The sequence below is a fragment of the Poecile atricapillus genome, chromosome 1 (genome assembly GCF_030490865.1).
Source record: "Poecile atricapillus isolate bPoeAtr1 chromosome 1, bPoeAtr1.hap1, whole genome shotgun sequence".
Lineage (NCBI taxonomy): Eukaryota > Metazoa > Chordata > Aves > Passeriformes > Paridae > Poecile > Poecile atricapillus.
In genome coordinates, this window is record NC_081249.1 from 49132074 (window position 1) to 49157801 (window position 25728).

Genomic DNA, 25728 nt, shown 5'->3' on the forward strand with positions numbered 1-25728 from the left:
AATTTTTTACTAGCTTTTCCATAATGGTGTCAAAATTATAGGAATTTGCAGAATAGAGTGACATTGTTAGGAGTTGTCTGGTGATGGTTCAAATCTGAGATTCTCTCAAATTCTTAGTGTCTCCTACCTCATATTACTAAGTATACTTCAAGTTATGACATGGTGTGGCCTTCTTATTGAGGCGTCATGTATTTCTAATGCACACATTGAGTTTTTTCGAAATTGGCATTTAGAAATTAAAACTCTTGTTTTTAACATGCTAGTTAGCTGAAGGCCTTCATTTGCCTCACAGCAAATGTAGGTAGTTCTTCAGAAAACCAGTTCCAGTTCTTAAGTGGTACTTACGGATTTCTTTAAATTACCTTCAATCTGACCTCGAAAAACAGCATAACAGAATACTTTTAAAAATATTTACAAAAGTGAGCAAATATTTACCAAAGGATTGGCACAGAAATACATTTGCCAAAGCCTGATTACATGTTAGCTTTCCCTTCTCATCAGTTTTTTATAACGTTTTTTCTGCATGTACTGTTGCATGTGTGTATTATTGTATATGCTAGGGATTTCTGTTTTTTTCTTTGGCTGCTCTTCATTTTTTAGCAAGGCAAATATAAATCTCTACTTTGAAATGTTTAAAATAACTGCAGTAAAATATCCATGATCCTTAAAAAACAGTGATTTTATTACCATGCATGGAGTGAGATTTTTATGTTTAGCCACAACCAGCGTAGTATGTGGCTAAATGAGATTTATGAGCTTTTTCTATTATCATCATTTCAACTTTGAGTACCATTTTACTCTGCCTTTTTGGAGAATGACAGGTAACAGGTTGTAGTTTTGACTGTTTTGCCCACTACAGGTGACCAACTGAGTGCCATACTGAATTCCATTCAGTCACGGCCAAACCTCCCAGCTCCTTCCATCTTTGATCAAGCTGCAAAACCTCCCTCTTCCCTTGTCCACAGTCCATTTGTGTTCGGACAGCCCCTTTCCTTCCAGCAGCCTCAGCCACAGCTTCAGAGTAAGTTTGTCAGCCTTACCTGCCTCATCAGTCCATTTCTGCAGCTTTGACATTGCTGTTCTCAGTTGCTTACCAGCTGCTAATCATCCCACAATGCACTTTCTGTTTTTGTTTTTTTTTTAAGTTTTTCATGATTCAGAAGCATGTGAGGTAATGCTCCCAGAGAAGTATACTTGTTCAACTTTAATTTTTATATTGACAGTATTTTGGGTTTGTATGTGTTCTTCACTGTAGACAAGTCATGAAAGTGCATTTCCAATATTCAACTGGTTTATAATTAAGGTAAATATTTCATATAGTACAAAATGTTGATAATTCTTTTAACATCAGAAATGCACTGCAGTGTGTACCTAGGTATTAACTTTTCTTACTTCCTAAATTTCTGTTTTTGTCATTGCTCTTAACTTTAGGGATATAGCTGGACAGTGGGAATAACTTGGAACTACTCATAAGAAATTTTGTTAGTTTTCTCTTGGGTGCTCATAGATTGGCATGGTGATGGAAGTTTGCTTGCTGAGGTGAATATCAGCTAACCTGATTACTGATGGGAGGACAAGAAACTGTTTTGATTAATGAAAATTTAAAATTTGTGATAGATAGCTGATCCTACACTAAATTCTCTTACATGCAGAGCAGTTAGAGTGCAGGTCACAGGAATACTAGTTTATCCCTGTCTACCACAAACTGCCTCTCTGAAGTGCCTCAGCTCTTTCTTGTGGTACCCTGTCAGTTCAATGTCTGTGTATATGCAGTCCTCTCCAGCTCGGCTTATTGAAGCAACAGTGAAGTCCTTCATGTGAGAACTATATGTGTGTATATATATATAATACATATATATTTCTGTATCAAATACTTTGACTGCGTTTTTCTGTAGTTTTGCTGGACTTACACTGACATCCTCAAATCAGAATATTCCAAACTCTATTCAGATAAAATAGCTGATTGCCAGTGGCATCAGTGCACCCTCATTGAGAATTCGTCAAATATTTATTCTTTCTCATCACTTTTAGGTTCTCTTTCCCTATTGTTCAGAGAGGTAAAATCAGTTACTCAGTTTTACATCAAAAATAAACCTAATTGTCTTATTTCAAATTACAGATTTATCCTTTAGCGTTTAGACATATATTGTATGAAAACAAAAGCATCATTTTTATTGCCTGACAAGAGCTTGCTCAATGGATTTCTCTGTCCAAGACATGTAGATAAACTGTATTCAGTATGCTACATCCATGTTTTGTGTTTTAATAAGGATCCAATTCAAATGGAAGCCTTTTTTTTGTGAGGTGGGGGGGAGCACTGGTGATCTACCAAATTAAAAAAAAACTATGAAACTAGAAAACTTTTTCAAATTTGTGTCTGATTTGAGATCCTAGTATATTATAAGGTCTCAACCAATTTGCTTATTTGCCTTTCCAGAAGGGCAAAAGTTGTCAACCTGAACTGGTGTACTGGTGCACTGACTGTGATATGATACAAGGACTTTTTTTTTAAACAGTTTATTATGCCATGTCAGGTTTGATTCAGATAATGTAAATTATCCATAAGGGAGAGAAATATTAACATTTTTGTTTTCACAAAATTTAAGAATAATATGGGAGAAGATTTCTTGTTTAAACTTCTTTATGCTTTTGCAAACTTGTTCATCCTCTATGTGCAAATTCATCCAAATTCAGCATATTGTAAGGGATGCCTGTAAGACTACATCCATATACTTGTTCATTTAATGCTTTTATGCAATTATATTGGAATTATAACAGAAACTTATTTTAAGTATTCAATTTAAATTCATTATTTCTAAATCACTTTATAGCCTCCTGTTGCCAAACATGTAATTAAAGGTTAAATCCATTAAACGTGTCTTAAGAGTCCATATCAAGTCAATTGAATTTTTGCCCTAGACATGCTTAATTTTAGTTTCCAATTATGTGCTCTATCCTTAAGTGCTTCCTGCGGTAAAGTTAGATTTTAAAATTAAAATATGAATGTTTATAGTCAATGTACTGTTATATTAAGTGGACTAATGGCAGTCTAAGAGTTGAAAGAAGGTGTGCCAGCCTAGATTTCCCTGTCTGCAGAGAAGATCAATCTTAATTTCAAGTCAGCCTAAATAGTTCAGTCTGCTATTTACATTTTCTGCTCTTCCTCAGATATCTCTACCCCTGGGGAGAAATTTGGTTTGGAAGCATAATTCTGAGGAAAGCTAGGATCCTGCTGAATGCCCTCCAGAATGATTTCCTTAATTTAGATTTTTGAAATAGGACGAAAAATCTTGATCTGATATAAACATACTTTGTGCTGGTGACAGATTGTAATTTTCCTTAGAAGTGTTTGTAGGTAGCTGGTTTTTCAGGAGATTTTTCTGTCCTTGTGGTTTGGTTTGCAAATGCACTTAAGAAAGAAGGAAAGGACTTGTCACAACATTTTACCCTTCAACACAGTGTCCGATTATTTTGTTTCAGAAATACTACAGTTTGGGACAGTCACCTCCTGAGATATGATGCTTGAAGAAATAAAAAGTGTCTCTGTTGCTTCCTTTCACATCATAAATAAATAGCAACAAGGCTCTGTTAAAGCAAAGAATTTGTTGTGGAAGTGATATTAGAAAAAACAAAAGGGAAAACTCTATTACTTGGTTTTGTGTTACTTGCTAGAACTCTGTGAAGGACTGATTGTTCTGTTCTGGTTAATTCCTTTGCAAATTTTCTGACAAAGTTACACAAGAGATTGTTTTCTTTTTCACAGGGACAGACAAAATTAAGGTACTCTTGTCATTTATTTTAATTCTCTGTTAGTCTTGTGTGCAACAAAAAGTTCAGAAAAGGTAAAAGAGCAGGCAAAACCTACCTGGCGTACAAGAATGTCAGTGTTGACTTGGAGCCTTAGCAAGAATTTTTTTCCATTAAGAGCACAAGTTCATGTATATTTCTTCCTTGGATATTTGACCAAAACAGGCTGTAATTGCTGCTTATGCTTGCTTATGCTTGCTTCTGAGAAGCTTGTAAGATCATAAGTAACAGATTTGTTTGTGACTGCAAACTCCCAGAGCCACAAGATTATATTATTCGTTGCTTGGTTTATTGGTCAATGAACTTCGTTAAAAGCACAGAAGACTCAAATTTGAGTTCAGAGTGTAGGGGAAGTGTGGAAGCATATAGGGTCATGGAAGGTTTCTTAACCTTCAGCAATATGTTCTGGGTTATAAATCTCCTCAGATGTGGCAAGTGTGGGTGACAGGATCTTGGCATGCTGTCCCAGCATCAGTTACCGAAATGTGATGATTGGCTGTTGAGCTCTGAAGTTAAGGAGGGAAGTGTGAGACTTTGCAGCCACCAGTCTTAGACCTTTATGCCATGTTTCCTCACACTTGAGTTGATACTGCAAATGAGGAATGGATTTCTGGGCTAAAATCTTTGGACCCCTGTGACTTCTGCTATGTTAACCCTCTTCCAATGCAGCCCTGGCAGCGTGCTGGAGGTACTGCTTCCTGGTCCAGGCAGGAACTGCAGTGCTGAGCTGCTGTTCAGTACAGCATCCTGTCAGGCTGCTTCCTTTCCAATCCATGCTGCAGTCCAAGCATCTATTATCAGCTCCTGCCATTTTTGTCAGGAGTTCCTTGATGCATCCCTTCAGTATTGTGCATTCAGTTTCTTTTCCTTTCCCATCTAGGTGCTGGTCAGATTGCATTTAGAATGACAGTGCTGGTCTCTGCATTTTCTAAAACTGCAGAGGGTGCACAAAACAGCAGCACACATATGGAGCACATAACATGTGCTTCTTGGTAGTGTTTCAGTAAAATGAAGGGAGAGAATCTCCTCAACCAGGCATGGTGATCTCTTCTGTGTGTGCTTTAATCATCAGTTAAATCAATGACAACTGATCTAATTGTTTCTTCAGATGCTGCATATTGCCAAGGCATCATTCCTGAAAATTTGGGCTAAATTAAATGGTGTCATAACCTAGGCTTTTCAGGTTCTGTAGGCAAGGGTACATACGAAACATACATTTGTCCACATCAATCCAAAGCCATCCTTGGGGGCTGGTATGGTAGAGGTTGGAGGAAGAGTACAAATTGTGTCAGGTGTTTTTTTTAGAACTAATTTCCTCATATCAAACCTTCAAAAGCTGTAGTTACAAATTAGAAGAGCATAGAAGTCTTTTTTTTAATCTACCTTTCCAGAATAGGAGCGCTTCTTTCACTTAATAAACTAATGTGGTTCAACCTCACCATTGGTATAGAATATTGCTAATATTTTTCTCATGATACCATGTTTCAGCTTTTGCTTTGATTCATTCACTCATACCACTACTTTAGCCATACTAAATACTTTTTTGTTTTTTAAGATATAAGCATGTTTTTACTTCAGTGCATTCTTTAATTCCTGGAAGAATAATTTCTAAAAGAAGTCCAAGTCCTGCTGTCAGTATGACATATGGTGTTTTCAGGAGGTGAAAAAAAATACATTGACTGCAGTGCTTGAGGAAATTCAGCTAACAGCTGTATTGTATTTTCATGTCAGTAAAAGTGAGTGAAAGAAGACTACATTGTTTTTAAGAGGCATCTATTGCTTAGGCATCACAGCAAAGGCAGGTCAGTGCTCTCGTTCATCATGATGCAGAAAAGCAGTGGCATTTCCGAAGAAATTTAACTTAACTCCATTTTCCAGTGATATTTTATGTGATTGTTACAGAGTTTGTTTAAAGAAGACTCATATGAACCAGTTAGTGGTATGTCTTGCTTCCTGTGTTTCCACAGAGGAAGTAGGTACAGCTGTTAAAAGACTGTATCCTGCCATAGAAACTGAATTGCCTCTTACATTTCCATATTGGGTAGCTTTTCAAGCTGGAGCTATTTCCATGTTGAAGGAAAGAGCTTGACTAAAGGCACACTGTCACATTCAAATGGCTCATGAGACAGGCCTTGCCTGCCTTGTATTTCAAGTCTTTATAGTCTTTGAGGATGTTTCAGAAAGAGGGAGTCCTGATAAAAATCTTGATCCCTGAGGCTGTCATGCATAGATTGTCGTACTCTTGGACCCACAGTCTCCTTGGAATGATTTAATAATTGTAGTACATCATTGAACACTAGAGTACAACATTTTGTAATGTAAGTGTTCTCAGACACAGTGAAAAAATGAAGTATAAAAGTGCATTCATGAAAGTGGATTTCATAAAGATTCTCCTTTAATTAATTATTCATAGAGTGGGATGCTAGTGTATCAAATTGGCATTTTTAGGGTTACTGCTACTGCTGTTTTGTGCTCCTAATGTTTGTCTGCCTTTACCTTTAAAAATTGTCGGAGTGTTACTTAGAAGCTTTATAGTTATTATGGATCTCTCCATATAATTTTTAGATACCCAAATTAGGTAATACTGGTGTTAAATCTGTGTTAATACAGTGTTTAGAAATTAGGGATTCATTTATTTTTTTAAAGAATGAAATTCATACTTCAAATGTATGAACACCTTCTCATTGTAGAGTTTGTAGAAGCATAGCTCATTGCATAAGGAGGCAGGCTTGGAAGGTTGATGTGTACAAGTTAGTAAATGTATTACCGGAACAAAAAGATGTCTTAAATAGTGTAGAAATTGCAATTATTTAATTTCAATACAGCTACCTTAGTCCATTTGTACATAAGGATGTATCTAAAACAGTGTCTTCTAACATACATGTTCTCTTTACAATTACTACTTAAGAATTTTACTTTTTTTTTTCCCCCAAAGGAAGGAATAGGAATTAGAATTAAAACCAGAAAAAAAAATAGAAAAATTAGAAAAAATAATACACTGAAACAAAAAGTCTTTATTATTTTTCTCCAAGTTCCATTTTTGTAGAGCGGTCTTTCTAAGAGATTTTATATCAGCAGACACTGCTGAAATTATCGTGGATGACATCAAAATTTTTCTTCAGTCAAAATTATTTTTGTAGCTGTTACAGTGTTTTTTTCATATACTGTAGACACTCATCTGCTGCTAGATCTGCATCTTACGTCTCTTGTATTGAGGAGCTCATCATAAGTGAAGTTTATCAAAACATTAGATTATTGAGATGCAATCCCTTTTGAAAATGGAGAGTTTTGATGTGTTTAATATTTTTATTTCATTTGTTACAGTGATTAACGAGACTCCAACACAAATAGCTAGATGTTCTCTAACTTTCATGAAAGAATGTGTAAGCTGATCATCTTGAAGGCTATATTGAAGTTCTAAATAATTAATTTCTGAATTTACAGATTAAATGTTAAATTAAATGTTAACGTTTCAAAGCCAGGTTCAGTTCAAAACTAGACACTGCTGGGTGTCTCATTGGCTAGCCCCCATATATTACGTTTTTATGTCCTGGAAACTAATACTGGAATTGCAGAACTTTTAGATCAAGGAAGCTGATCTACCACATTCTACTACAAACTGCTGTCATTTAAAACTAATGTAGGAATCTAAACACTGAATTCAGAATACATAACAAAGAAGTTGCATATAATTTGAAATGCTTGTTTTTATCTTTGCTGCTTTTCCATTGAATCTGTGCTGCTTCTGTGCAACTGTTTTCCACTGTAGAAACTCCATCCTGCTGCCTTGCTTCTCGTGAGCGTATTTACAAAACTAGTGATGTAGCTGGGCCTGCCTCTGCTATTTCATCTCTCTCTCACAAACTGAAGGGTGGGTATGCATGCCAACATAGCAAGGTTATTCAGATTTTTTTACCTGCAAAATGTTTTGGGTTTGGTTTTTTTTTCTCCTTCCATTCATTTTCATTTCATTCATGTAAATTAATGAATGAATGAATGTTTTCATTCATAAAATAATGTTTTGAAAGCAAATGTTCAAGTTTGGTATTTGTTGGGAGCTCATCTGATGTAATCATTTCATGTTGCCTTGCTGAGTTGCAGCAACTCCATGATACACAATGTTAGCCGTCTCTGCTTTGTAAAATGGAAAGTCACTGTTAGTCTAATTATACCTGTTTTCAAACAATAGGCAAAAGAAGTATATAAGAGGAAACAGGAAATAAAATCTGGGACTTTTTTTTTTTGCTTACACACAAAGCACCTTGCAATTTAATGCAATTTTTCTTTTGGGAGTTTTTTCTTTTTGTGCTGATAATCTTGAATACTGCTTAGGATTATTTATCTCTATATGTTCAAATCCAAACCTGCGTTTTTTTTAAATACAAAATACTTCTGGTTTTGGAAGCCAGTGCTAGGCTATACCTTTCATAAGCTGTTATATGTTCTGGGATGTTTTTGTCATTGCTATTTGCTCATCATGCATGGACTTTAAATTTGATACTTTGCTGAATGACTTGAAGTGTTCTTTGTCTTCTAAAATGATTGTCATCTTTTCACTTTTTTTTTCTCTTTTATGAGGCATTCTGTAAAAGCTTCAACCTAAAGTATTTTCTCATCTCGTAAACTGGGAAAAACGTGTATAAAAGTAATTCCAATTTGCATTTCAGAATTTATCACAAAGTAGCTTATCAGGAAAAATGTTGAATAACTAAGCGGGAATGGTTGAAATGCTTGGACTGATATTTCTGAAACTTCTTTGTTTTTTCTTTTAGCAAGAATAGTAATTTTATAAACCACAATATACCATGTTATTTTTTGCCTTCCTATTCCATCTCCCCCCTCCAAGTGAAAAAAAATTTATAGAACTTGTAAAAATAAACACAGATTAGATTCTCAAAATTGATTAGGATGATAAATACTTGAGATACTATATTCTATTGCTTATATTTTTGATGTATTATTCCTGAATACAGACGCAGTATTTCTTCTCTGCTCTGAAAAGCATGAACTTCTGCAATGTCTTGGGAAGGCAGGAGAGTATCCTAACTTTCAGGCTTGTTAAATATTCCAATATAATTCATTACCTTCACTTTTTCCTGTTGTTGTTAATTTTATTGTGAGGTATTTAAATATGGAAATAGCAAATAAATATTTTTTTGTAACCTGAGGAAGCATCTTGGTTGCTAAATTTTGCTCAAAATTTTTCAAATTTTTCTTTTTTTTTTTTTATATTGAGAGATAATAGTAGGAAAAAATGCATCTATATCTTTTCTAGCATGGGAGTAAGGGTTGGTGATTGAGAACTGCATGAAGTTGCTGCAGATCCCATAATGCATAAAAAAGTAGCCACTGATTTCACATTTTCTAATACTGAAGGTATTAGATAAAAGGTGACTGTCTATCCTGTTCCCATTACAAATCAAGGCTTAAATTTGCAAATATTCTCTGATTAATTGAAACTGCATTTTTTAACAAGTAGTTGCTTTCCCAAAAATATGCCTAGATAAGTGCAAATAACCTTTTAATATCTAGGAAAGTAAAATATTCCTAAGTACTGTGTCCTAATTCTGCAGGCTTTACTAGGGAAACACTTCCCATGTTTGATTAATGAAAACCCATTCAAATCAAAAGGATTTAGCTCTGCATTCAAGATTTTGCATTGTAAGGATTTATGGAGAAACAGCTGTATTAACTGCTGCACTGCTCGCCAGTAATTTCCATATTGCTTGGATTAATTTTCAAAATACAATTCTATAAGAGAGACTGGGTTCACAGAGATATCAGAAGCAGATTACCTTAATAAGCTACTTTTTGCATATACTTGTTTTGTATGCACTTGTACGAAGCTGCCTGTAGTTCTTATAGCTCTTGCAGTCTTACAGCTCTGTAGATGAATATATGTACAAAGTCAATATGCATAGGAACGATCAATTAGTGCATCAAAGTAGGAGGACATCATTGACCAGAGTTGGCCATTTAACTTAGTGGTTGAAAAACGTGGGTTTGTTGTTTTGGAAGGAGGGTTTAAGTGTTTTGGTAGCAGAACATTGGGTGTATTGTGGACTTAAAAAAGTAAATTCCTTTGATTATCAGTTTCATTTTATTAGTTTTCATTTTATTTCTAATATTGAATATTTATATTCATTTTATTAGTTTTGAGCATATTTGCAAGCCTCTTGCCCAACTTGCTTTATTAACAGTGTTTACTTCCTACAATTCCCAACTTTCGAGCATTAAAGAAAGTTCCTGTTGCAGTCAGTCTGTCACACATTGAGATAATAAATAAATAGTCCTGGGTTTCTTGTTGCTACTGTGGTAAACTTAGTTAACTCTTGTAATTTTACCAAAGGATGTAAATTGTGCTTCCTTTATTAGGGTTTTGTAGAAAGAGTGAACTGTGCCTTTTGATACCGCCATAGTAGTGTTTTCTCTGTAAAAACTTCCTAACACTTGTTTCTGTATATCTTTGGGAAAAGAAATGTATCAAAAGTGTTCTAGGGGGAAAAAGATCCCTTCATGTTTCCTTTCATTTTGATGAGAACAGAAGCATGTGTTTGTTCTTTATCTTGTGTTCAGGTCTTTAGTCCTTGTTTTGTACTATAAAAGGTGTCGCTGTCAACATGTAACAATTCAATTATGAAATATTATGCAGGTGACCGAATGAATTTCACAGGAGCTGCTAGACCAATTTCTCCAGCAGGAAAATCAGACATGTCATCAAAGCACAGAGCTGACTGCAGGTCTCCCAAGCTTGATGTGCGAATGAACAGAGCAGCTGCCGAGCAGAAGAAACCCAGAAATAACGATGGCTTATCAGCCAGTGAGTGTCTGATGCTGAAATCAGATGCCGCAAAGTTGCGGTCAGACTCGCACAGTAGGTCTTTGTCGCCAAATCACAACACTTTACAAACACTAAAAACTGATGGAAGAACAACTCCTGGTCTGAGAGCTGAATCTCCAGGGCCAGGAACCCGGTCGTCTTCTCCAAAGACAAAGACACTTACAGGTATTAGATCTGGTGCTAGTTCTCCAAGATCCTCATCACCCAATGACAAACCTCTACCTCAGAAAGCTTCGTCCCCTGTAAAAACAAAGCTTGATCCTCCTCGAGAACGCTCCAAATCAGATTCTTACACGTTAGATCCAGATACCCTTCGCAAAAAGAAAGTGCCACTAACAGAACCCTTAAGGGGGAGGTCCACTTCACCCAAACCAAAAATAATTGCAAAAGATGGAAAATCTGCACCAGAAACTGAAAACAGAGCTCCTTCCCCTCATGTCGTACAAGAAAATCTTCACAGTGAGGTAGTTGAAGTCTGTACTTCGAGTACTTTAAAGACTGACAGCATTACAGATACCACCTCTGAAGACAACACTGAATTCAGAAGTCTGGATGATGGTTCTAATAAAGTTCATTTCAGCATTGGCAAAGCACCACTGAAGGATGAGCAAGACATGAGAGCATCTCCAAAAGTGAGCCGTAAATGTGCTGGCAGGCACACAAGACCCAAAAAGGAAAAATCCAACTTCCTTTTCAAAGGAGATGGATCAAAGCCTATAGAGCCTGCCAAGCAAGCAATGTCACCTTCTGTTGCAGAATGTGCTCGAGCCGTATTTGCAGCATTTCTTTGGCACGAAGGAATAGTTCACGATGCCATGGCATGCTCATCCTATTTGAAGTTTAATCCAGAGCTGTCCAAAGAGCATGCACCCATACGAAGCAGTCTTACTCAACAACCTGCAGAGGAAAAGGAAACCAAGCTGAAAAATAGACATTCATTGGAAATATCATCTGCTCTTAACATGTTCAACATCTCACCTCATGGACCAGATATATCTAAAATGGGTAGCATCAATAAAAACAAAGTCCTCTCAATGTTAAAAGAACCCCCTCTGCATGAAAAGTGTGAGGATGGAAAAACTGAAACTACCTCCTTTGAAACATCCAGTCATCACACAATGAAATCCAAGTCTCCTCTTCCATTAACACTGCAGCATTTAGTAGCTTTCTGGGAAGATATTTCTTTAGCAACTATTAAAGCAGCTTCCCAAAACATGATTTTTCCAAGTCCTGGTTCTTGTGCAGTGTTAAAGAAGAAGGAAAGTGACAAAGATAACAAGAAAGCCAAAAAGGAGAAAAAGAAAAAAGAAAAGGTTGAGGCTAGGCCAAGGGGAAATCTTTTTGGTGAGATGGCCCAGCTTGCAGTGGGAGGACCTGAAAAAGACACCATCTGTGAGTTATGTGGAGAATCCCATCCATATCCAGTGACTTACCACATGAGACAAGCTCATCCAGGTAAGACTGTATTTTAATTCCCATGTCCATCCACAAAGTATTTCACACACGTTTTGGTGTTAGTTAGTGTTACGAAAATGTGTCAGGCTATCCTTTCTATTATATACACAAAATTAAAAGTTACACTTGCATATAGATTATTTGTACATCCCTGCGTATAATTTTAAGTAGTCATGGATTTAAAGTTTCAAAATTGTTTGAAACTAGGTTAAAAAATTGCTCTGACTTTACAATAGCTCTTCAGAAATATGCCATGTTTTGCACTTTAGGATTTGGAAATAAAAATTAGGTTGGTCAGTTAGTTTCTACATCGACAGAAGTTTTCTGTTACTCTTCTACTCTACTGTTCTGTCAAGAGTAGAAAACTTTAATCTGCCGTGTCAATACTGGTTATCAAAGCTTAATATTTTTGAGGTACTTGTTGGTATGTACTTTTTTTTTAGTTCTGTGTGTGCAAAGTTAAAGTCCTGAATCTTTCTGAGAAACTCTAATCAGCAAAAGAATACCCTCCATTCCCTCTTAAGCTTTGTTATCTAGGAAGTGAGATTTTTATCCTTAGGTTACAGATATTGTTGGCTAACTTATAATACTGACCTTACCGTAACTTAGCTGTCTGAATAGGGAGCTGTTCATGCTTTGGACAAGTTCTTTATAACAACTTGAAAACTACACTGCATTTGTATTCTTTGGACACTGGTAGGACACATGGACAAGAACACACAAGAACCTTGTTTTGTAACCAATTCAGACATACAGAAAAGTAGAAAATTAGGCCAGGAAAAGACAAGCATCTTCTTTTCTCCCCTCTTCATCCCTGTTTTACAGCAATAAATAATAGAATAAGAATCCTGCATTTGAAATAACTTGTTCTCACCTTTCCCTCATGTAGGTTGTGGCCGCTATGCAGGTGGCCAAGGTTACAACAGCATTGGGCACTTCTGTGGAGGATGGGCTGGGAATTGTGGTGATGGTGGTATTGGAGGGAGCACATGGTATTTGGTATGCGATCGATGCAGAGAAAAGTATCTCCGTGAAAAACAAGCAGCTGCAAGAGAGAAGGTATTTTCGGCTCATATGTTTAACTTTCTGCTTATTTAGTGCTATGTTTTTAATGGGAATAGTACAAAAGGTGTTTTTCTTGCACTGGTCTTCAAGGACTAATTTCAAAATCTTGCTTAAAGTACGCAAGGATGTTGATGTTAACAATGCTAATTTAATTTTATTTTTTAAACTAAACTTTTTGAAACTATTTGCATGCAAAATCAATCCTTAGGCAAATGTCAAAACTACCAGCTGTTCATTAAATGTTTGCAAATGCAGGAAAGTAATAGTAATGTGTTTTGTCATAGAAGGTATTTTGCAGCAGATAGAATTAAGCAGCTATTATGAGCTAGGTTGTCAGATTTTCCTGTGGTGAATTTAATGATGCCATGTTTAAATTTATCTAGATTAAACAATCGAGGAGAAAACCAATGCAAGTTAAGACACCTCGTGCCTTGCCAACTATGGAAGCTCATCAAGTGATTAAAGCCAATGCGCTGTATTTACTGTCACTGAGTAGTGCTGCTGAGCCCAGTATCCTCTGCTATAACCCTGCAAAAGCATTCCAGTCTCAACTTCCCAGTCTCAAAGAAGGAATTTCTGAAGACTTTCCCATTAAGATGCCATGTCTCTATCTACAGACATTAGCAAGGTAATTAAAGGAAGTGTATGAATATTGATTTGAACACTCACCTATGTAGAGTGTTGGATAAAAATGTGTAAACTAAACTAAAACTTACATAGAAAAAGACACATTTTCCTAGTTCTTCATGATTTTTTTTTTCTCTGTTTTGATCCATGATGTTGTTCAATTTTTTACATTGTATTTTCTCCTAGAGTCAAATATGCCCCAAATAGCTAAGTGTTTTATAACAGCTCAGTTTCTGTCCAAAGAATTTATAATTTCCGAAGGAGTTTAACATAGTGTGTTAGTAGTACACATATGTGCTACTTTTTTCTCTTCACAGTTAAAAACAGTGAAAAGGAAACCAGAAGACTTGTGCTTACTTGGTAATTCTAAGTAAATTTCACTGTAGTGTGTCACTATAGTGTGTAGTGTGTGTTTATGTTGGGTAGACATTTGGACTTAAAATACATTCTGGAAATACCTGATGAAAATACTAAAATATAGAAAAGGGTGATCCCCACTACCTCTTGGCTGAGAATGCCATTGTATCTTCCATGAACATTTAAAGTCACAACCAGCTTAAAAGCCTTAATAGGTGAAGAATAAGGGAATAGCGTTGGCTGACGAAGTATATTGGCAAATTACTTTTGTGTATGTGTGTGTTTCAGCAATTTTTAATCTTTAATACTAATCTAAAAATCTCATTTGGTATAGGCATCATCATGAAAATTTTGTTGGGTACCAGGATGACAACCTCTTTCAGGATGAGATGAGATACTTGCGCTCAACTTCAGTACCTGCACCGTACATCTCTGTTACTCCTGATGCAAGCCCTAATGTCTTCGAAGAGCCAGAGAGTAACATGAAATCTATGCCCCCAAGGTACTTCCTTGTACTTCTAGGTACTACATACAAATATTAAAGCAGTAGCAGAACACCAATTAAAAAAAAAAAAAAGAAAACATTGCTGCAGTTAAGAAGTTGAAGTACAAGATCAGTCTCTGAAATGGCAGCATAAAAGCCAAAAGCATATGAAGCTGTATTTAGGAAATTTTTGGTGAATCATAGCATATCAGGTATATTTTCAACTGTTAGCAGTGGAGTATGTTTGAATATGTAAATACACAAGGAATATACGAATCAGAACTGAAACTTTTTTACTGTTCTTCAAACCAGTTACTTCTCTCTGGAAAGATCCTGGGTTTACAACCCAAATACAAAAAAAATTTGTTCAGTTGATAAGGACTCTTAGCATACAGGGAAATTTATCTATAGCCTCTACTTTAGGCCTGCCTATTTCCCCATAGAGAAAAATTTTCCAGAATCTACAGAACTGAAGAAGTGATGTAAGTTCAATGATCCAAGGACTGTAATTGTTGCAAACTCCTTGAAAATGTAGCAGGTTTTTTTTGATTGTGTATCTGTTCTTTACCACAACTGATTGAGTGCAGATTAAGGGCTTTTTTTTGAAAGGAAGTAGCTGTTCTCCTTTCAGGATTTCATTCTGAAGGGAAGTTTGAACAGGAAAAAATTTCATTACTTTACACTTTCCAAAGCAGATGTTGCTGCTTTGTTGTGTGGGACATAAAAATGTCACTGAAGAAATGACAATGCTGTCTAGTACCAAGAGTGCTAGATGGATTCTGCCAGGTTAAGCCACTTTCTTGTCTAATTAAGTTTACTGTGATCTAATTCAAGCAGTTATAAAAACTTTAGTTTCACCAGGGGAAAAATGGCTCTTACTAGTAATAATAGTCCAGAATCTACTTAGATGCTCAGTGTTTTCAGATGTCAGTGATTCCTCATACTGTAGTGAGGATGTAATGAAGAGAAAATTTGCTTTTAATCTGTTTTTATTTCAATTTGTTGTATTTCATACTGACTGCACAAATAGTTTATTGGAATACTACAATCTATAATGTAGTCTTTTCAGAAATAGAACTTTTCTAACAAAACTCCTTAAGAGTGCATCGTATTGGTATATTCCTTTATTAAAACTGTGGACACCATGGTCTCCTGAGGCCTATAGGGACAGCATAAGCTGGGAGTCCTTCTGCAGACTGTAAGAAGTCCACTGAAGGTAAGGAGTAAAACATGTCAGAGGTATAGATGTAGCAATTCAAATTTGACTTTAAGGCTAATGATGTTAGAAACTATTACTTCACATAAAGTTCTAAATTTCAGTTGGCTTGCATATTAAAAATTCACTTCATAGATGTTTTCACATGCATTCTCAGGAGAAGTTTGGTCTGAAACTTCAATTTAGGCATGATCTGAATGTTTGTATCTCTCTAAAAGAAATCCTTAAATTCTTGGAACTCATCATGTTCATCATTACATTTGTTTATAAAGCACTTTGCATGCTTTTTCACCACATGTAATTCTAACATGTGCTCCTTCTTTTCCAGCATTTAAACAGTTATTAGGTACATAAGAAAAGTTTCATGCAGTAGTAACATTGTGATTATGAAATGCATGTACCCTTATTAATTATTGGTGTCTTAATTCAGATATACTCTATGTATTTGTTAATGGGTGTATTACTTCCCTGATTTCTTTATAGTTTGGAAACCAGTCCAATCACAGATACAGATCTTGCAAAGCGCACAGTCTTTCAAAGATCATATTCAGTTGTTGCATCAGAATATGACAAACAGCACTCAATTTTGCCAGCACGTGTAAAGGCAATCCCCAGGAGAAGAGTCAACAGTGGAGATGCAGGTAAGAGCACAGACATCAGAAGCAGGGAAGAATGATTCAAGGATTTGCACTTCTTCTTGGAAACTGTAGACAAATGTTTTTTTATAAATAAATGTAGTGACTTCTTAGTTATAAAACAGAATGATAGTGAGCATTAGGTGTTTGGTAATAGGCACATAATTAACCTAAAATTGGATTAGGATTTACTGTAAAATTTTCTAAAATTTGTCGTGTATCTTCTGTGCCTGATTTAAAAGTGAAGGTGGTATTTTCTTTCTCAGTTGAAACATCATTATTCCATATTGCTTTTTTAATGCAGTTTCTCTCAGAAAAAAAAAGCAATTCTAAAAATGCTTTATTGCTTTTCATTTTTACTGTGGCTATAAAATTGAAATGCACAAGGAATCTAATGTATGCATATTTTTATGCTTTTGAATAGAAGTGGGGTCCTCTCTCCTGAGACATCCATCTCCTGAACTTTCTCGGTTAATCTCCGCCCACAGCTCTCTTTCCAAAGGAGAGAGAAATTTCCAGTGGCCAGTATTGGCATTTGTAATCCAGCATCATGATCTGGAAGGACTTGAAATAGCAATGAAACAAGCCTTACGGAAATCTGCTTGTCGAGTCTTTGCCATGGAGGTATTCACATACTGAAGGTTTTTGTATGAGTAAAATAAGGTGGTTGTAAATTGTGTCTTGGAATTATTTTAAGATTATGCTATGTTCCCTGCAATATAGTTGTCATTTTAATAAATTGTTTTAGCTACAGAGCAGAAACATCTTACTTGAAGACCTTGACATTTTATTTGCCTGTCCAAATCATCACCTCCTTACATATATGGTTTAGGAAATAATTTTACTCCAGGTTTGTTTAACCAGTTGGTAACTCCTTGTATGTAATTTGTTCTAGGCCTTCAACTGGCTTCTTTGTAATGTCATTCAAACAACTTCTCTTCATGATATTTTATGGCATTTTGTGGCTTCCCTGACTCCTGCACCTGTAGAGCCTGAAGAAGAAGAGGATGAAGAAAATAAATCAAATAAAGAAAATGCAGAACAAGTAAGTGAGGTTCTGCTTATTTTGTAGACAAATTAGAAATACTTCCACATGAAAAAAAAATTCCTTGATTCTCCTCTGTGAAACAAAAACTTAAACTAAACAAACTGAAATTGTAGTTGAATTAATTTTGTAGACATAGATTAATTTTTCTTCTGAATCATTACTTTCTATGTACTGATGAATCACATGTTCTTCTAAAGCATAATTTTTTAGTATTCATGGGAAATAAGAATGCAAAAAAAGCACAAGTACATTGTATTTTAAAAAAACAACCATTTGCTTTTTATTCCTCCTTTGCCCTGAAATGAGAGAGAGAATATTTTTAAAAGAAGCTTTGTGTTTTGATTTACTGTGTCTTCCAGTGTTATAAGAAAAGTCCATAGTTGATTATAAAAATGCATAATTAATTTACATACTGCTGTGTATGTGTATATATAAAGATAAATAAGTAATTATATGTGCACTAAGTATACTTAATTTAGTGATTTAAAAAAACTCACTAGTTCTGAAAATGTAGCATGCAAAATGGTGTAGTTTAATATATCAGACTTTCAAAAGATATCTTCATACAACCTCTTCTAGATTTAGCTCTGATTTAAAACATTATTATGTCCACAATGAATTGCTCAAAGAAAATCATGCTAGTGTTGCCAATAAGTCAGGATAATCTTTATCACTTCAAATCTAATCCAGTTTTGAAATTAGTTTTTCTGGATTCAGTCTGTTCAGCAGTGTAACCTGATACACTGCTTTTCTGATACTGACACACCTTAACTAAGATTTATTATTTTCACAGCTCTAATTAAATACAGCAACTGATAACATTATCTTAGTTATCAAGTTTGCTATGGCTGGATTTTGCTGCTCACATAAAATTGGTTTCAACTGCTGGAATATGTTATTTCTTTCTGGTTTGTTTCTTTGTTTTCAAATTATTGCAGTGTAATGTTTCACATCTTTAAATCAAGAGATATATGTGGCAGTATACAATATATTTCCCAAATTCCCTGTTTGAGGTTCATGTGTAACTTACTGTAAAAATTCTCTGGCAGGAACTGCATCGACTTCACATTCATTTTAAGATTGTTGCAGTTACTCTTAAAGCAAATAGCAGAAATTTTTTTTGTTTACATAATCTTTTGTCTCTGTTAATAACAAACAAATTTCTTTGCTGTGTAGGAGAAAGACACGCGAGTGTGTGAACACCCTCTGTCAGATATAGTCATTGCTGGGGAAGCTGCTCACCCATTACCCCACACTTTCCATCGCCTTCTTCAGACAATCTCTGATCTTATGATGTCTCTTCCCAGTGGTAGTGCATTACAGCAAATGGCCTTAAGGTAAGCACAAATCAAGAAAATTCTTGAAAAGGCTGTAAATACTGTAGAGTTACAGGTTAAATGATTTTGCAATGTAAATAGGATGCTTGAAAACTTTGTGTGAGAAGGAACACATCCATCCTTACCACTGGGGAAGAGATATATAGAAGACATTTATGTGTTTATACATAGAAATAATAGTATAAAAGACTTCATAGAGAGGAATATACTTTCTTTTGAGTTCTATACTGTGTTCACTATGAAAAAGAAAACATCTTTCAGAACAATACAGTAGGATCTGCATGTAGTGCCCTTTGCTCAGAAGTCTGTCACCTGCATAGTATCTTTAATCTTTGAGATTTTTTTCCATGTATTTCTCAGACACAAAATTAATAATAATAGTTGCATTTACTATTAGAATTCTAAGAAAAGTTTATTCTTGCTTTCCTCAAAATGATGCACTAGAAACACTTGAGATCCTGCAAAATTTGAAGTTTAATGTTTATAGAAAATACTTTGAAGCAAAAATGTAATTAATAGTTTCATGGGTAAGTTACATCTTTTGCCAACATTCAGAATTTCAAAGTCAACTAAATGTGTTTTCAGGTGCTGGAGTCTTAAATTCAAACAGTCTGATCACCAGTTCCTGCACCAGAGCAATGTTTTTCATCATATCAACAATATTTTGTCTAAATCTGATGATGGAGATAGTGAAGAGAGTTTTAGTATCAGCATTCAGTCTGGTTTTGAAGTCATGAATCAGGCAAGTATTACAACTCTGTCTCAGAAGCAGAGATCATTCATGAGCAGTCTGTACTTCCAATGATGATTCTATTTAAATTAAAGGATTCCTAATTGCAATGTCATACTTCTGTGAACGTATCTCAGTCAGGGATCTTGTCCCTGCTATTTAGGCTCTCATATTTAGCCTAATATGTTCAAATGTTGACTCTTAGCCTGCATATCACTCAAAACTAAATTTTGGAGCAGTGCTTTTAAGTGCTTGTTTTCAAGCGAAGTTTTTGGGGAGTGTCTTTTTAAATATTATGTACTTCCAATTCTTCTTTGCTTATATATTTTTCTTTCTGTTATTCCAAGGAGCATGAATTAATACGTCTGTAATATTTTGAAGTGTTTTCTTCCATGTACTAATATATTTAGGCATTTGCAAATATATCCAGCTCTTAGCTATATTAATGTTTCCTTTGGTTTAAAGGACTGAATAATTTCAATCAATAAAGGACAAATTTCTTGGAGAGCACATTTGTCAGAACAGAAATGTCTGTGTGGTTTTAAAAATTGTAAATCATGCCTGTATTTGGGCTTATTCTGAAGTATTTAAAAAATTTCCATTTGTTTTTCCAGGAACTGTGTATAGTAGTTTGTCTGAAAGACCTGACCAGCATTGTTGACATTAAAACATCAAGCCGACCTGCCATGATTGGTAGTTTAACAGATGGGTCTACAGAAACATTCTGGGAGTCAGGAGATGAGGACAAAAACAAAACTAAAAACATCACAATTAACTGTGTAAAAGGAATCAATGCACGTTACGTTTGTGTTCATGTAGACAATTCCAGAGATCTTGGGGTAAGAGGGAAATAAAACTGTCTCTCACTAGAGGTGCATTATCTAAGCTGTATGTGTTTATCAATCAAGAAGTGCTGTTTTCTTTGTCAGTTGGTAATTCTAATTCAGAAGTTCACATTTCAAAGTAAAGTTTCCGAGTCCTGTGATGTAGAAAGCAGGAACTGTTATGTTCAGAACAGTCTGTCTGAATTTGCAGTTGCATACAACTGCAACTGGGAAACTTAATTCTTAGTGGCATGTTCTATTTCAGATTAATTTTCAGTCAATTATTTTAAGTTTCATAACTGTAATAATTATTTTACTTACAAAATAGTAAGTATTAATTATAATAATAAAATACTTAAAAATAATAGGTATTTATTTTAATAAATAATAAAAAATAAAAACAATTAAATTATTTTACTTTCCTTGCTCATGGTTGCTGCAGAAGCATTGAAATAAGGAACTGTCAGAAAATCCAAATTTTCTAGCCTTTCTGCAGTCTTTTTTATGGATTTGTAAAGTAGTGTTATATATATATATATCTGTATTTCAACTACAGCTTTTAATACAATGAACAGACTGTTACAGAGGTCTGTTTTGGAATTCTTTGTCCTTGCTTTAGATCACAGGGTTTTGGTTTTTTTTGCAATGAAAGAGTTCTTCTCTTCTACGTAGGTACTCTCTTTATACAGAAGAAGTAGCCAGAACTGTCTCAGTTGAAGTGTTTCATTCTTATTTTGCTTGTTTGTTGCAGAACAAAGTGACCTCCATGACCTTCCTAACTGGCAAGGCAGTAGAAGATCTCTGCAGAATAAAGCAGGTAAACATTTTAACAGTTGACATAGAAAAATTGCTGTCATTTTTTGTGCACGTACCAGAGATTTTTCTGAGCACATAGGTTCCATTTCTTACAGTAGATAATTTACTCAACAAATATCAGACATCATAATAAGCCTTGGAAAATAATGTATTTTTGATGACAGAATTCAGTTATGTATATTGACTGTTGATCAAGCTTTTACTCTTCTACTGAAACAGAACAGGGTTATGTAAAATGTTCCTTAGATTAGTTTAGTTTTAATTAGTGTATGGTAACTTATCCTTTCAGCTGTGAAAGGTTTCCAAAAAAGACTTCCAGAACACAGGCAGGGACTGATTCAGCTTTGCTCCCTCTTTGCTCTGCCACTTTTCCAACAGCTTTTTACCTTCCAGCACACCCATATACTGTATCCTGTCTAATGGTTAAAAATTATTAAAAAAAAAGTTAAACCTTGTTTTCTGCAGCACAGTTCAATGCAGGCACTGAGAATTAATGTAGAAATGGGAAAGAACAAATATTTGCTTGATTATAAATAAACCTATGGATTAGGAGAGAGGGCTCGCTTGGCTCAGGGTTTCGTTTTCTCTGAGTAGTGAAGTGAGACACTGCACCTTATCAGTGATTGGTTTCCAGTAGTGACATTGCAGTTTCATAGGAAATACATCATTACATATGGCATTATTTATGTTCTCTCTTTTTTTTTTTTTAACACTATTTATTTTAAACTTAATTTAGTACAGTTCATCTCCCTCTTTTACAGTTAAGTCCTGCATGTCTTGGTAAGGGTAGCAATTCCTGACTTCCGCAGAATAACAATTTCTTTAGCAGAAGTTTGTATGAATAGAGATGAAATAATGTATCTAATAATAATTGTGTGTTATATTTTCAGTTAAATTATAGAGGCTGTTTTTTTCTTTTTTCGTAATGACCAAATATTAGTTTTAAGAGTTGTTTTTTTAATATATGAACATATGCTTTGAGGATAAAAGAGATAGGTAGGCCACTATTTCTAATCAGCTTTAGTGATAAAACAGGAATGGCTATAAGTCACTTTTTAATCTGAACTCGGGAGGTTGAATATGCTTATAATTAAACATAAGTCTTACTGTTCAGGTTGAGATTTTCATTACAAACACAGTATTTGTTACAGTGATGTATGATGATAGGTGACTTTTTGTTAGATGTAATGTCAGTTTCCAACTTTATATTCCTCTTTAATAGGTAGACTTGGACTCAAGACATATTGGCTGGGTAACAAGTGAACTTCCTGGGGGTGATAATCACATCATCAAAATCGAATTGAAGGGTCCAGAGAACACACTGAGAGTTCGACAAGTGAAAATTCTTGGATGGAAGGATGGTGAAAGCATTAAAATAGCAGGCCAGATTTCTGCAAGTGTGGCTCAGCAAAGAAACTGTGAATCTGAGACACTGCGAGTATTCCGACTTATAACATCCCAGGTGGGTTTTGAATGATGTGTTATACAGCAAAAGTTACTGTTAGTGGTATACTCTAAGTGTTTATGTTTTAATGGAAAATGTCACATCTGCACAAGTTTATCTTTGAAATACACTAATTATCATTGTCTTTCTTCCAGGTATTTGGGAAGCTTATCTCTGGAGATGCTGAGCCAACCCCAGAACAAGAAGAAAAAGCACTATTGTCTTCCCCAGAAGGAGAAGAAAAAGTACACAATGTATTTATTTGTATTCTATCAATAATACTTTGCTGGAAAAAAAATGATCCAGGATTTTCAGTATTTGTTCTGTTTCTTAAGCTGCATAATTTTTAGATCAAAACAGAAGTAAAATGTCGCAATTGCTTATTTTTAAAATATCATAGTGTATTTTTAATAGTAAACCATAGTGTCTTTTTTTAAAGTAAATTATAACTGAGGCATACACATTTAATGGAAACACCATAGTAATGGTCATGCAGTTGATGCCTACAATTACAGAAGTACTTAACATCTGGAGTAATGCTCAGCCTGAAAGTCCTGGCTATCATGTTTTGCCTCAAGCGAGGCTCTGTTAATATGTAGAGAAAAAGTATGAAGAAACTGCACTCCATTTGTTTTGCCTATTATTTCATTTGATGATTAAATACCTCTTATAAAGAGAAAGTTAATACATTGAAGAGTTAAGCATGGTTAAATTGATCTTGCTATATATCTTTCTGTAAAGAAAGCTGCCAACTTATAAAACACAGTTTGTTGATACATTCCATGTTAATTGCTACAGTAATTCGGAAGTGTTCTTGAAATTTCTGATCTAATACTAAATATGCTTTTTATGAAGGCAACATCAGATGCAGACCTGAAGGAGCACATGGTAGGGATCATATTCAGCCGGAGCAAACTGACAAATTTGCAGAAACAGGTTTGTTCTTTTTGAAATTATTTGAGGATTAAATATTGGTGTCTTGTAATAAATAGGCTTATTTGAAGTGAATATTGCTATGAATATTTTCACAGTAATAGAGCTGTTGATTAATTTTGAATTTTTTTTGTTTCATAAATTAAGCAGAATCTACACTTCTGTCACTCATCTTAGCAAACATAGTAGTCTCCTAAAAATGCTTTTTACCATGCTGTTGTTTCTAAAATTTTTTTAAGCTTTCTGATTCTTGAACTGAACAAGAGGCTATTTTAATAGTCTTTGCTTTTTGTGTGTGTTGAGCAAATGTATTTATTAGGGGCTTTATGTGGAGTGTTGTTTTTTTTTTAGCCACTTCAGTTACTTTAGTAAAAAGTAACTTAAAAAGCAGGATCTGAAATAAAATAAAAAATAATTTCAATTAAATTTTCCAGAAAAAAGATGAGCAAATTCAGCATTTTATTCTTCATTTGAATTTATGCGAAAAATTAATTGAAGTACAGGGCAAATTTCACAGGTTTCCTATTTTAGCCATACTTGTAAAAGTACCTAAACCACAACATTTTTCACTTGCTGAAAGTTTTTAAGCACTATTGTGTGTTTGGCTTCTGTTTGGGCAGGTGTGTGCCCACATCGTGCAGGCCATACGGATGGAGGCGACGCGCGTCCGCGAGGAATGGGAGCACGCCATCTCCAGCAAGGAGAACGCCAACTCACAGCCCAGCGACGAGGATGCCTCCTCGGACGCCTACTGCTTCGAGCTGCTCTCCATGGTCCTGGCGCTCAGCGGCTCCAATGTGGGCCGCCAGTACCTGGCCCAACAGCTCACTCTGCTCCAGGACCTCTTCTCCCTGCTACACACCGCTTCTCCCAGGGTGCAGAGGCAGGTCAGTGCTGACCGCTCCTCCAGTGTCTTGGTATTCCTAGAAAAGTGTCTTCAGAATCCTAAAACCATGTGCTTGAAAATAACACAGAATTTCTTTCGGGAATTTAAGTGTCAGGTTTTAGAGTTCTTGTGTTTTTTAATTAGTAGAGCATAGTAGAAATATCTGTCAGAGCAACAGCACAGTGAAAACAGTGGCTCTTCAGTATTTCATATTATGTGTATGTAATGCCCATGTAGCCTGTGTAGGCAAGATGAGAGGTTTTTAATTACCAGAGTCTGTTATGGATCTGGCATGAGTCCTCAGCATCTGTGTCTTAAACTCGGGCTCTAAGTGTAGTACTGTGGAACTAGACAGGTGTTTTCTACTCTTTTTTAAGTTTTGAGTTATACTGTCTGTTTCTTTCTGAATTGCTGGATTTGAATGTTTGAGTGTGTATATAGTTATATGCACATAATGTATAGACACTTATATGTTTAATAACATCAATAATATATAAGTATATAAAATATTTGCATTAGTACAGTTAATGCACTGTTTTGTTGCTAGGTGCTGTGCCTTCTTCAAGTGGATTTTAAGTTTCTGTTGCAAAAGTTTTTATGTCTCATATTCTTTATTCTTCTTTTTACAATTTTTGAACTGTTAAGATCTCACATCTCAACTTGCCTGGAGGCAGATACTTAGTAATTGTGATACATTGCAGATTTGCAATAGCTTTTCATGAGAACATTAAGGGCTTGCAAAATTATATATGGAATGTTAAGTCCTTATGCTTTCATCAGCTTTCATGCTGATTTGGACCAAACTTTGCATGATATCTGCAATTTCAACCCCAGCTTCACCAGTTGGTAAGGTTATGTCATTTCAAGACAGCTCTTGTTGGGTCCAGAGTTATTGGCACAGTAAAAAATTCCAGTTAGACTATCAAAAGGAAAAAAACAAAGGAGTTGGAAGGAGTATTATAATTCTCAGTACCTCAGGCAAGTGTCTCTAACACTTCTACCTCAGTTTCTGACATCTCAATAATGCGTGTGAAGTAGGTGACATGTCTGTACCATGCAAGCAAATCGGAGTTGTACAAACGTCTGTATCACTGTTATCCTAAGTCCAGTACCAAACATAATTTTGTTACTGTGTGAAGACTAAGTATTGTTTGAGTGAGATCAATTTTAGACTCTTTGGCCTTGTCTCGCTGCTTGCATGAATAAACACTTCATTGTAAGAT

At 35.2% G+C, this 25728-nt stretch overlaps 1 protein-coding gene across 16 annotated transcripts in view; it reads left to right on the top strand.

Annotated features, from left to right (window-relative positions):
• The window catches only part of MYCBP2 (MYC binding protein 2), a 172317-nt gene that overhangs the window by 131082 nt on the left and 15507 nt on the right, over positions 1-25728 (top strand). For 12 of the 16 annotated variants that reach the window (XM_058829727.1, XM_058829768.1, XM_058829735.1 and 9 more), the window contains 16 exons: positions 860-1021; positions 10460-12103; positions 12993-13162; positions 13552-13796; positions 14487-14654; positions 16336-16493; positions 16912-17111; positions 17383-17532; positions 18712-18872; positions 19458-19614; positions 20217-20441; positions 21178-21243; positions 22465-22704; positions 22842-22940; positions 23542-23622; positions 24240-24506. In XM_058829727.1, coding sequence (XP_058685710.1) covers positions 860-1021; positions 10460-12103; positions 12993-13162; positions 13552-13796; positions 14487-14654; positions 16336-16493; positions 16912-17111; positions 17383-17532; positions 18712-18872; positions 19458-19614; positions 20217-20441; positions 21178-21243; positions 22465-22704; positions 22842-22940; positions 23542-23622; positions 24240-24506 — 4193 coding nt within the window. The remainder of the gene's footprint in view (positions 1-859; positions 1022-10459; positions 12104-12992; positions 13163-13551; positions 13797-14486; positions 14655-16335; positions 16494-16911; positions 17112-17382; positions 17533-18711; positions 18873-19457; positions 19615-20216; positions 20442-21177; positions 21244-22464; positions 22705-22841; positions 22941-23541; positions 23623-24239; positions 24507-25728) is intronic. The other 4 variants (XM_058829743.1, XM_058829859.1, XM_058829777.1 and 1 more) reach the window with 2 other exon arrangements.